This window comes from Hypanus sabinus, chromosome 29, assembly GCF_030144855.1.
Source record: "Hypanus sabinus isolate sHypSab1 chromosome 29, sHypSab1.hap1, whole genome shotgun sequence".
NCBI classification, from domain to species: Eukaryota; Metazoa; Chordata; class Chondrichthyes; order Myliobatiformes; family Dasyatidae; genus Hypanus; species Hypanus sabinus.
Genome location: NC_082734.1, coordinates 15,087,241 through 15,100,682, shown reverse-complemented (window position 1 = coordinate 15,100,682; position 13,442 = coordinate 15,087,241). Strand labels below are relative to the sequence as shown.

Sequence of the window (13,442 nt, the reverse complement as noted above, 5' to 3'; positions counted from 1 at the left end):
CTGTTGTGAGGACAGAAGCTTTAAACTGTCACTCAGCTGACTGCAATCTAAGAAAACTACCCTTTGCCTCAAGGCTCCTAAGAGTCCTGTAGAAACAGCCACCTTCCACGATATCCTGTTGGCAGACATGTTTTCTGTAATTGGGTGAAACAACTGCAGGGAGAAGAACATGCATATAGAAATTCTCCAAATTTTATTTAATTGATTTTATTTAAATATGCATTTCTTACAATTACTTCCCTGAGTAAGTCTTTCAACGTTCTAATTTGTTACATGAGATTAAAATTGTAGAGTATTGTTAATTGTTTTTATTAGGATTTGAATGTGGTTGAATGTTTATGAAGGTCTGCTTGTGTAACTTAACACCTGAAGAAATTCTGTAACAGAGACTGACAGCTCCAGCTGACATTGGCATTTCAAAGTTGTATGGGATTGAGCATTGAGTGCAGAGTTGAATAAAGGTTTCACTCGAGGATTGTGGGGTGAAGATGTCAGGAAGTGATGAAGAAGATGGAAGTAGCAAACTGGAGATGCTATTGAGTAATAGGAGTCATATGGAGAAATGCGACTGGCAGGTTTCTGGGGAATGAAAAAGAAAGTGACAAATTGAGGAATGTAGTAACTTATCATCCATTGATGAAGGCAGTAGATGCAATTTTAATAAAAGAAGGAAGGAATAGTGTTACTGAGGTATTACTAAGGTATTACTGAGTTTTGAATGAGGACTGGTTTCTGATATCAATCCAATTAGATTAACTAAGGATTTTTAAGAAGGAGATATAGTGGACACAAGACCTATAAGAATTGAATTGACTTCATTTCTTACATCCTTCATATAAAGCAGTAAAAATCCTTATGTTACTTCTCCATCTGAATGTGCAAATTATAGTATTCTGTAATAAATAGTGTGTACTAAGATATACAACAGAACAGTCAATATAGCTTAGAAATACAATTGTGGCAGCATGGATTAATCAATCTGATGGCATGGTGGAAGAAGCCATCCTAGAGCATTGGCAATCTTAGGTGTTTTGTACAGATAGTAAGCAACATTAACAAAGCTTTAGGGTTAAAAGCTTTGGGAAGAAGAAAAATAACACTAAGTAATTATATTGAAAGACAGAGACTCTGGGGAGTAATCTCTGGAGTGTCTCTAGATGTATCATGGACCAAGTTAAAAATAATTTAATGGGGTGGGGGGGGGGAGCTGAACACCCTAAGTGTTTAAAAGGGTTTTGTGGTGGAGTAAGAACAGGTAACTTATCAGGGTTGATTAACTTTGATGGAAAAACGTTGTCAGACATTGTTAATTTAGGCTATATGAGTTATATGGTTTGAGTCTATGTGCCACCCCCTCTGAGATGTTATCAGTGCCAAAGGTTTGGTCATGTAGCAGCTGTGTGTGTGCAAGGGTAAAATGCAGTGTTGTAGATGTGGTAGAAAACGTGATGATGGTAATTGTGGAGAAGGTAATAGGCTAGAATGTATCAATTGTAGATGGGAACATAGCTCTACATAGCAGGGTAATCTGTATATAAGAAAGCAGAGGAAGTGCAGCGTTTTCAGGTAGAAATGGGCACATCAGATGCACAGGCTCTTCAGAAGGTGCAGAAGACAATGTGAATAGGACCTATTAACATCTAGGAAACAGAGATAAAAGTCATTGTGTAAAGTGTATGATTTTATTACAAAGGACTTGTAGATTGTTGATGAACTAACATTTCTTTCTTTCGTGGCAGATGTGGTAAACTGTACAGGACAAACTAAAAGTAGAACAGAAAATATTGAAATTATATTAAAAGTTGCAGAAAAACATCTACAGATATTAAGACTCAATTCTAGAGGTTAATAATGGTGCTGTACAGGGAGTAGTAAATAATATTCATACTTCAAAGAAGGGTTGTTAATGTTATTTCTTTTTCCTTTTTTCTCCTCATTTTTTTTACAATGGAATGCTAAAAGTTTGTTAATTAATAGTCAAGGGTTTTTAATGCTCATAGCAGTATGTGAGGTTGTAGTGACACAAATATGAAAGGGATGGTGGAGGAAGACCTTCTGGATGAAAAGTATTTGGTGTGTTTGAATGATGCTCAGTAGGTGGTGGTAAATCACCTTACAATAGGGGGAGGGGAAGAAGAAGAATAAGAAGAGGAGGAAGACAAGGAGAAGAGGAGATTATCTTAGTGATGGCATTTCTGACTGGTCCCACAAATGAATGTAAACATTAAAATTGTTGCCTTTGAGGTCTGGGACTTTTTTAAAAGTCATAACATTGAAACTAATATCTAAACCTTTCAGTGGATTTCTGCTACAATTGGATAATTGCTCCCAAGCAGGAGAGAACTATGAGTGGTCAACCCAGCTGTTGCAGGACCTACAAGTGATTTGAGTGATTTTAACTCTGACACCTGATTTCCACCAAGAAGGTAGAAGTACCATTGCCTTCTCCACTAACATACCAGAACAGCAAAATTATGAATGTATTCAAAAACAAAGACAAGAACTTTGAATTACTGAGAGCATTCAAATGACAATGAGATTTAGTGAGCTGAAATACATCAGAACCCAGGCAAACTTTTGTCTGGTGAGAGATGACATTACAAGAAACAGGAATAGTCTCAGCGCAGGTCAATGGGAGTAGGCAGTTTAAATATTTTGGCATGCATTAGAAGGACCGAAGGGCTTGTTTCTGTGCTATACTTTTCTGTGACTCTTAAGATTGTCATTATGAGTAGATGGACTGACAATGGGCAAGTATTTATGCTGGTAATCTAAATATGCAACCATCTTACACAATAGTATGTACTTAATGCATATTAGTAAATAAAAATCACCTGGAATATCTGCATACACAAGTTCGGGAGCATACTGCACTGGAGAGTGAACGAGTATGGAAGTCATGCATTGCACACTTATAATCTGCAGTATTTCATCTCTGTTGAGCAGCAACTGAAAGAAAACAAAGTAAAATGCTATCTTAGCTTTCAACTACCATCTCTTCTTGGTTGTACTGACCAACAAATGATATTAAAGTCACCAATGAAAGAACATAACTGAAGTAAGCCAAACTGAAGCTGTGGCTTTAAAACCAAATCAAAATCTAGATATCCTGCAGCACATCACATAATTCAAAGGGCAAAAAATCATAGAACATATTTTCAAAGAATACTTCAGTACAACTTTCAGCACTTGGACTGTTCATCTTCTTCTTCCTCCTCCTTCCCCCCCATTACAATTTGGAACTGGCAATAATTATGTTGAGATAGTGTAAATTAATGTTAAATCGTAGCTCTCATGGGTTCAATAGATCCCTGCTACAAAGAGTTACAGTGTAAAACTTATTTCAATAGCTATAGGTGCCATTTTAGCTCCTTGATGAAGTAGCACAAGTCATGCCAAGTCATATTGCTGAAAAAGTTAACACATCCATATTTAAGGGTTAGCAAAAGGCTGCAGAGTAGGGAGTAGGGAGATCAAAATAGCATTGGGCTAATTTGATGTGAGCATTCCTATTTATGAATTTAATGCTTGCTCTGTAACTTGCACACTTAAACACATGTCCAGCAACAAAATGGACCCTTGAACTGGAGCAAATGTTGAATGTTTGTTATTAGTCTTGTAGTGAAAAGCATCAACCTTTAGATGCCACATCAGGGTTGGGTCTGCAACATAGTGCAACAGTGGCTGTATACCGCTTGCAAGGAAGGATGAACTTTAAATTCTATACAACAAATTCATTAATCTGGTGCAGATTCCACTGCAGAGACACTTTACTTTTAGGCAGCCAGGTACATGGACTATCATCTGCCATTGCCTTGGTTGAAAATTACATTCATATCTAGTATCTGTTAATGCATGCAGACAGCACCTCTATCCTATAAATATATATCGGCTAAAAACTATGTACATTACTACTTTATAAATGTTAAAATAGTGCTTCAGGTAATCCAAATACTGTTTGTGAAATTCATATAACAATAACATTAATTGCTTGAATAACAGAATAGTGTTAATAGGATTAGACTATAAGATCTGACACTCTCACTACAAGTTCTGATATTTAACTCAGCAGATACTATTTGAAATCATTTTCTAAAAGGACACTCCACAATCCAATCAATACTTTTCTAGCTATTGCAGTATATTTCTACTGAACTTATAGATGCAGTAATGATGGAAAGATTCTGGTGGTCAGATCTGAAGGACAGTGGTCATAGAAACCATCTTCTTTGAATATTTGGGCTACAAAACCCCTCTAGGCCTCTTGTACGAAGAGGTTACATATGAAATCCCCAGTGTTGTCTATTTATGACTCACTTTGGGAGAGCAATCCAATGCAACCAATTTCCTGTGCTCATTCTGTCTTTTCTGAAAATGTACACAAATTGTCTTTTCATGTATGAAATTTGAGTGACTTCCTTAATACAACAATGGACAATAAATTGTGAGATATGGCACAGATGAGTAGTGGTTTGGAATGACTCAGAAGCTAGGATGTTGTACATTCTTACTATTTATGCACTGTTCACTTGAAACCATTCATGCTCTGCACAAAAGGGAGTAAGGTTTAAGTTATGCAACATAATTATCATGATCAGTGAATATGTAAGACATGAAGCTGTGTTAAGTGCATGAAAGTGCAACTGGGTATTTGGCCTAGAATATGAATGTAATTTTCAACCAAGGCAATGGCAGATGATATATCTATATCACAGTTGTAGTGATGGAAGAGGTGACCCGTGATTTGTTTTAGTTTCATTTGATTAACAGTGTATTAGGTCGTTAGCCTGGCTAAGCTGCTCAATCTGAGAAAAGTCCTCTGCTAGTTTGGCCATCAATCACTAAATTATTGGCATAAAACAGATTACAGACAGCAATTCCACCTCTCAGTTTCACACAATCAGAGATTACTAGGAAATAAGGGAAACAATTTATAGACCCTCTCAAAGTCTCCTTGACTAAGTATAAATTTTCTAGTGGTTTGTGGAAATTCCTGATCTATGACCAATCAAAATAGGAAAGGAACATTCAGGATTACATTGATCATCTCTGATCCAATGATTAAGAACAAACAAAAGGCTAGCAGAAGCTCATTGATTCCTTTCTTTTTCAATCTTTTTATTAGTTTTTTTAAAAAAAACATAAAATATTATATTAAATAGGTTATGAATACAATAGATTTGAAATTAAATTAGTAACAACAATATCTTATTAAACTATCAGCGAAAAAGGATCTTACAATAATCAATCTAATCTATATTGATTATACATGAAAAGATTAAAAATAATCATCAAAAGAAAAAAAAAGTATAAAATATAAGAAAAAATGTATATTTAAGGAAATAATAAAAAAAAATAAACCTAAACTAACATGGGCAGTAATAATAGTTTATATGTATATGATAGTGTCAAAAACACCGAAACTCCATACCAGTACAAGAATAATAAGAGTAAAGGTCTGGAAGAAGTCAAATTAATTCATATGAAAGTGTCGAATGAACGGTCCCCAAGTTTCTTCAAATTTAATTGATGAATCAAAAATAGTACTTCTAATTTTTTCTAAACTTAAACAAGAAATAGTTTGAGAGAACCACTGAAATGTGGTAGGAGGATTTACTTCTTTCCAATTTTGTAATATAGATCTCCTGGCCATTAATGTTACAAAGGCAATCATTCGTCTAATTCAGGGGTCAGCAACCTTTACCACTGAAAGAGCCATATGGACCCATTTCCCACAGAAAAGAAAACACTGGGAGCCACAAAACCCGTTTGACATTTAAAATGAAATAACACTGCATACAACGGTTTTTTTTTTTGCCTTTATGCTATGTATAAACAAACTATAATGTGTTGCATTTATGAAATTGATGAACTCCTGCAGAGAAAACGAAATTACATTTCTGCATGCAACAAAAACATTTTGAACGATAAAAAGACGTTGGATTGAAGGTTACTCCATAGTTAGCCTACCTTGGATCGAAAAATTAAAAGAAATCGCGCACTGGCAGGTGTCAGGCATTGGCAGTTGTGACGTATATTAATAGCGATTAAAAAACACGTTGTAGCGCTGTGCTACACGCAGCGCTAAAATAACGACACTGCAAAGATAACTTTATTCGAACTAAACAGCCTTGCTTTTAAGCCTCCCTCAACCTGCCCCCCCCCCCCGTGGGCGCGGATGCTCCAAAAGACATACTCACAAACCCCCGGAGGCTATCTCCTTTAGCCGGAACGGTGGCTAATTGTGAGCCGGTTCGGATGTGCCAGGAAATGGGGTCGCCACAATGTTTTATTTAGATTGTACAAGATCACCATAATCTTCAAATTTCGAATTACATTTCAAAAACTAACAAACCACAGGGAGCCGCAGCACAGAGATGAAAGAGTCGCATGCGGCTCCGGAGCCGCGGGTTGCCGACCCCTGGTCTAATTGAAGGGGAGAATCGACTATCATCTTCATTTGGTATACCAAAAATTGCAGTGATAAAATGAGGTTGTAAATCAATATTGCAAATTGAGGAAATGGTAGCAAATATGTCCTTCCAATAATTATGTAAAGTAGGACATGACCAAAACATGTGGGTCAATGAAGTCACATCTAAATGACATCTGTCACATTGAGGATTAACATGAGAATAAAACCGAGCAAGCTTATCTTTAGACATATGAGCTCTATGTACAACCTTAAATTGTATTAAAGCATGTTTAGCACATATAGAAAAAGAATTAACCATTTGTAAAATTTTTTCCCATTTTTCCATTGAAATATTGTATTGAAGTTCTTTTTCCCATTCCTGTTTAATTCTACCTGATATCTCTGGTTGTATCTTCATAATCATATTATAAATAAGAGCCACTAATCTCTTCTGACAGGGACTTAAAGTAAAAATCATATCTGAAAAATCTATCAAAGTTGAATTAGGAAAGGATGGTAAAACTTTATACAAAAAGTTTCTAATTTGTAAATATCTAAAAAAATTAGATTTAGGTAATTTAAATTTGTTAGAAAGTTGATCAAAAGACATCAAACTACCTTCAGAAAAAAGATCGCGAAAACATATTATACCTTTCCTTTTCCATATACTAAAAGCTTGATCTGTTAAAGAGGGTTTAAAGAAAAAATTAAGTAAGATAGGGCTATCAAGAACGAAGTTTTTTAGAGTAAAAAATTTACGAAATTGAAACCAAATTCGTAATGTATGTTTGACAATAGGGTTAGATATCTGTTTATTAAGTTTAACTAAATCAACAGGGAGAGAAGAACCAAGAACAGAAAATAGAGAATATCCTTGTGTATCATTACATTCTAAATTTACCCACTGTGGGCACAATGGTAAATCTAAATCTAATTTCCAGTATAATAAATTCTGAATATTATTCACCCAATAGTAAAATCTAAAATTGGGTAGAGCTAAACCACCATCTTTTTTAGATTTCTGTAACTGTCTTTTACTTAATCTGGGGTTTTTATTTTGCCACACAAATGAGGAAATTTTTGAATCAATGCTATCAAAAAAAGACTTAGGAATAAAAGTTGGTAAGGCTTGAAATAAATATAAAAATTTCGGTAAAATCATCATTTTAACAGCATTGATCCAACCAACCAATGATAAGGATAAAGGAGACCATCTAGTAGTAAGTTGTTGAATTTGATGAAGCATAGGTAAAAAATTCAATCTGAATAAATCTTTATATTTCTTGGTAGTTTTTATACCTAAATAAATAAAATTATCAGTAACAATTTTAAATGGTATCCTGTCACTCAGTAAAGTTTGTGCATTTAAAGGGAAGAGTTCACTCTTATCCAAATTTAATTTGTAACCAGAAAAACTACCAAATTGAACCAACAAGGATAGAATAGCGGGAATAGAATTATCAGGATCAGAAATATTTAACAACAAGTCATCAGCATAGAGCGATAACTTGTATAATTTCTCATTACGGGTAATACCAAAAATATTAGGGGATTCACGAATAGCAATGGCTAAAGGTTCTAATGCAATATTAAATAATAAAGGACTTAGGGGACAACCTTGTCTCATACCACGAGATAATTGAAAAAAAGAGGATCTATAATTATTCGTAAGAACAGAAGCAACAGGTTTATAATATATTAATTTAATCCATGATATAAAATTAGAACTAAAATTAAAATTCTTCAAGGCATTAAATAAGTATGTCCATTCAACTCTATCAAAAGCTTTTTCAGCATCTAATGAAATAACACATTCTGGGGTTGTGGGTGAGGAAGTGTAAATTATATTAATCAATTTTCTAACATTAAAAAAGGAGTATCGGTTCCTAATGAAACCAGTTTGATCTCCTGAGATAATCTGTGATAGTACCTCTTCTAACCTAATAGCTAAAATTTTTGTAAGAATCTTAGAGTCTACATTTAGTAACGATATAGGGCGATAAGATGCACATAAAGTAGGATCTTTAAGAATTAAAGAAATAGTAGCTTCATAAAAAGACTGGGGTAGTCTCTTCTTAATAAATGCATCATTAAAGATTTCACATAGCCAAGGGGAAAGTAAAGAAGAAAAAGTTTTTAAAAATTCTATAATATAACCATCAGGGCCAGGAGCTTTCCCTGAATTCATCGATGAAATAGCCTCTCCTACCTCAGCCATAGAAATAGGAGCATCAAATAAACTTCGATCTTCATCTGTCAGTTTGGGAATATTCAAATTGTTAAAAAAAATTATCCATCATTCACAGATCACTATCAAATTCTGATTGATATAAAGATTTATAAAAATCTTGGAAAGTATTACTAATTTCTTTATGATCAGTAGTCAGATTACCGTCTTGTTTACGAATTTTAATAATTTGTCGCTTAGTCGAAATAGCTTTTAATTGATTAGCTAACAATTTACCAGTTTGATCACTATGAATATAAAATTGAGCCCTGGTCTTAATTAATTGATTCTCAATTGAAGAAGATAACAGTAAGCTATGTTCCATTTGCAGTTCAACTCTCTTCTTATAAAGTTCTTTGGTAGGAGTAACGGAATAAATCTTATCAATTTCTTTAATTTTATCCACAAATAAAGCTATATCTAAATATCTTTGTTTTCTTTTACCAGCAGAATATGAGATAATTTGTCCACGAATAAAAGCCTTAAAAGAGTCCCAAAGTATTCCTCTGTCAATCTCTTCGGTATAGTTTGTTGAGAAAAATAAGTCAATTTGCTGTTTTATGAAGGTAATAAATTTTGGATCTTGAAGCAAAGTAGCGTTGAGTCTCCAAGATCTAGTATTAATGAAAGAGTCCGAAATCTTGATAGATAACTTCAAAGGTGCATGATCCGAAATAGCAATAGAATCATATTTACAATCAATAACATCTGCTAATAAACGATGATCGATAAGAAAATAATCAATTCTAGAATAACTATGATATACATGTGAAAAAAAACGAAAATTCTTTATCTTTAGGGTTCAAAAACCGCCATATTTCAGTAATTCCCGAATCAACCATAAAAGAGTTAATAAGTAAAGCTGATCTATTCGGAAGAGTTCGAATAGGTTTAGATCTATCCATCAAAGGATTCAAACAACAATTGAAATCTCCACCCATTATCAACATATATTCATTTAGATTAGGAAGGGCAGTAAATAAACGTTTAAAAAAATCAGGGCAGTCAAAATTTGGAGCATAAATATTAACTAAAGCCACTTTTCGGTTAAAAAGTGAACCAGTAATCAACTAAAATCTGCCCTGTGGATCAGATATAATTTCATGATGTATAAACGAAATTGAGGGGTCTATAAAAATAGACACACCCCTAATTTTAGCAGTACAATTCGAATGAAATTGTTGACCCTTCCAGAACCTAAAAAAACGTTGATTATCCTCCCTCCTAATATGGGTCTCCTGTACAAAGATAATATTAGCATTTAGTCTATGGAATACTTTAAATATTTTTTTACGTTTAATCGGATGATTTAAACCATTAGTATTCCAAGAAATAAAATTAATAGACTTATCCATCATGCTAATATTAATTGTATATATCATGAAAGGTTAAAAAAACACATAACCCATAATTCAGGAAGAAGGAGAAATGATACAGGAGCAACCGGAGAACATGACTCCTCACCAATATTAATAATTTGAAGTCGGCCTATGAACTAAAAGCAAAAAAATAAAAAGCAAAAGCGTGAAAAAAGATCCCTACCCCCTCCCCCCACCCCTCGAAAGAAAGCCAAGCGGCAGGCGCATAAACTAACACTAATATTAACCCCATTTCAAGATGGCAGCTCCATAAAAAGATTTTCAAAAACTATATAACACCCAGATTTAAATATAGGGTTGCAAAGAGAGAATATATATCAAATCAGAATGAAAAAATAATATAATAAAACAAACGATCATTAATAAAAAAAGTATAAACATTAAAATTTGAAAGTGTAATATACCTTTAAAAAAAATTCCATGTTCAAATACAAGAAAAATGACGTTTCAAAAGCAAAGACTTATGGGAAGAAGAAACGACATTTTGAAAAAGCCATATTACAAAATATAAATGTAAGTTCAGCAATCTATTAAAAAATTTAATAAAAAAGTTATCAAAATAGGATTAAAGAAAGTTTTAATAGACACTACAATATATAAAAAAAAGACCAAAAAATCCAAAACATTCGTCCCATTTCCAAGTGCAGGCAAACAAATAAATGCTTACAAAAAGCAAAGTCTTATGGGAAGAAGAAACGACATCTTAAAAAAAGTAAATCCTTATTACAAAATATAAACGTGTATATCCGAAACAAAAAAAAGAATAAAAAAAAGATATTATAAAAAATTAAAAGAGCATCTATAAACGATGATGATAGTAAAAAAAAAGAAACCAGACCCGTAGATCAGGGTAAGAAGTTATAACCCAACTTCATAGGTTAAAACTTAAAATGAAATGGCATCTTCTCTCCAAAAAATCTTCAGCTTAACACATAGTTCAACTTGCACTAGAAGATCGATATTCTTCAACGAATTTCTTCGCTTCTTCCGGAGTGTTAAAAAATTGCTGACTGTTGTCGTTCAACGTAATTCTAAGATTCGCTGGATATCTTAAAGTCCAATCGAATGAATCTCTGCCATCACTGGTTTAAAAGCGATTCTCGCTCTCATTACTTCGAATGAATAATCTTCAACAATTCGAAATGTGTTGCTATTGTGAGAAATCATACCTTTTTTATGAGCTAATCGAATTAAAAGCTCTTTCTCCCGAGGATAATGAAAGCGAACAATCACAGCTCGTGGTTTGCCACTCGCAGCCGAAAATCTCGCAACTCTGTGAGCGCGGTTGTTAACAGGTTTAGTATGCAAACCTTCACCACCGAAAATTTCCCACAATAACTTAGAGAAAAATTCAGTTAAATCACCGGACTCAACTTTTTCGGGGAACCCGATGATTCGCAAATTCTGTCTGCAAGATCGGTTTTCGAGATCAGTAATTTTAAACTTATACTGATCTATTGTTTTAGCAGTCGAATGTACCTTCTTCTCCAGCGCTTCAATTGTACGTACTTTTTCACAAATTAATTTTTCAAGAGTCGTGATCTTATCTTCATGCCGCTGAATATCTGATGCCTGCGATTGAAGCTTAGTATCAAGCGATCTAACAACTCCTTCAAGTTCAGATATTTTCGTGGTAAGCTTATTTTCCAAACTTGCCAGTTTACTTTCCAATTTACTTTCTAGCCTGCTTTCCAAACTTGCAAGTTTAGCATCCAGAAGATGAGAAATTGTGTCGATAGATAAAGGATCCTTAGACAATTTCTTGCTTGTAGCCATTTTAAGTTTGACAAGATTAAATCAAATATTGATTTAGGAAAAAAAAAGTTAATCAAAAGTATCAACTCATATGATTAAGTTCGAAAAGATTTGATTAAAGGGTGATTATAGTTGAAAAAATGAAGAGAGCCTAAAAGGCAGATGTTTACGTCGCCATCTTGAAACTCCAACCCCCAGAAGCTCACTGATTCCTGAATTAACCAACTGACTACCCTACTATTTAACTCCATCTCCACTCATGGCAGAGGCTACAAATTCATAAACCAACTTAGAAGTGGAGCATATGCAAGTCATCCTTGAGCCCAAGAGAATGCTGAAGAGAGAAAAAGGAGATTGACACTGATAAAACTAGATTGGTTTGCTATTAATGCCTATGTTTAAGACAGGATTCCGGTGTGTTAAGTGGTAACCACTTGAGCAAAGGGATATTCCGGGAGTGTCATTGTTGGGATATTTCTACGTAAATTTTGGAACAACTTGATGAATAAGATCTTTGGCGACTGTTACTTCATTTTCCCAGCATGGAACCTGTGGAATTCTTCATGATTGCCTTCTCTCTACATTTTAACATGGATTTACAAATCTCTTCCCTCATTTATTCCGTGGATTACTGGACATTTTCTGGTTTGCCATCTTAAGACTTTAAGAACTGTTCCTAAACTTGACAGTTTGGGAGCCACACACGCATAACGCTGTTAACTTCTGCTTATTTTGTTTAATTTTCTATATTATGAGTAGATACTTCTTAAAGATAGTAGTTTTAACATCAAAACCTGACTCAATCTGTGTCCTGTTGCTGCTGGTACGTAGCAAGTAAACTTCGGCACTTTAGTTATTTTGTCAGAGGACCCGTAAGAAATACTTGCAAAGGTGGCACTGATCCACTAAGTATCATAAAATGTAATTAAAACATTACACTACTGATAAGATTTTGAAAAAAAGTACCTTCTGATTGAGAGAGACATTTATTTCATGAACTATGGGTGTTGTGAATTCCATAGCAACTGGTAGACCACAGCTTTAAAACTTGCATTAATTCAATCACAGTAATGCTCTATATAATTGACAGATATTTCGCTCCTATCCTCAAATCTTCTTGTGATAAAGTCCCACACACCATTTGTCTTGAATTAAAAAAAAGAAACTGCTAGAGACATTCAGCCAATCAGAAAGCATTTCATTTCAAGTCAACGACCTTTCATCAGATTTGCAGAGATTGCCTTCCATTGCCCTCTGAGAGCTTGCATGTTAGCCTTCAGTGATGTGCAGAAGGATATCTTGGTCTCTTTGAACATTCCCCAGTCTTTTACCATTTAAGAAAAGTTTTCTATTTTGTGCACCAAAGTGGATTAGCTGTGATCTACCACATTAAAAAATATTCTCAGCCATCTGGCATCCATTTGGAGAAAGGTGCCAGTTGCATAAATAATTTGGCTGCATGAGAATTCAAAAATATTATTGCACTTCATACACTAGTATGTTCTCCATAAAACTTCAAAAATATTAATGAACTATGTATAATCTCCTAGTTCTTTTAAAGAACAATGTTTTACCCCACAATTCTATATTTAAAGGCTAAAGAGTATCATGGCAAAATGCAACAAAATTAAATCAAATGTATGTCTGTACAATCACATGAAATGCC

At 34.0% G+C, this 13,442-nt stretch overlaps 1 protein-coding gene across 1 annotated transcript in view; it reads right to left on the bottom strand.

The window, feature by feature from the left end:
• Window positions 1-13,442, bottom strand: part of LOC132382739 (meiosis inhibitor protein 1-like) — a 184,750-nt gene that overhangs the window by 115,516 nt on the left and 55,792 nt on the right. Inside the window, exon 10 of the mRNA XM_059953189.1 lies at window positions 2,835-2,949. Coding sequence (XP_059809172.1) covers window positions 2,835-2,949 — 115 coding nt within the window. The remainder of the gene's footprint in view (window positions 1-2,834; window positions 2,950-13,442) is intronic.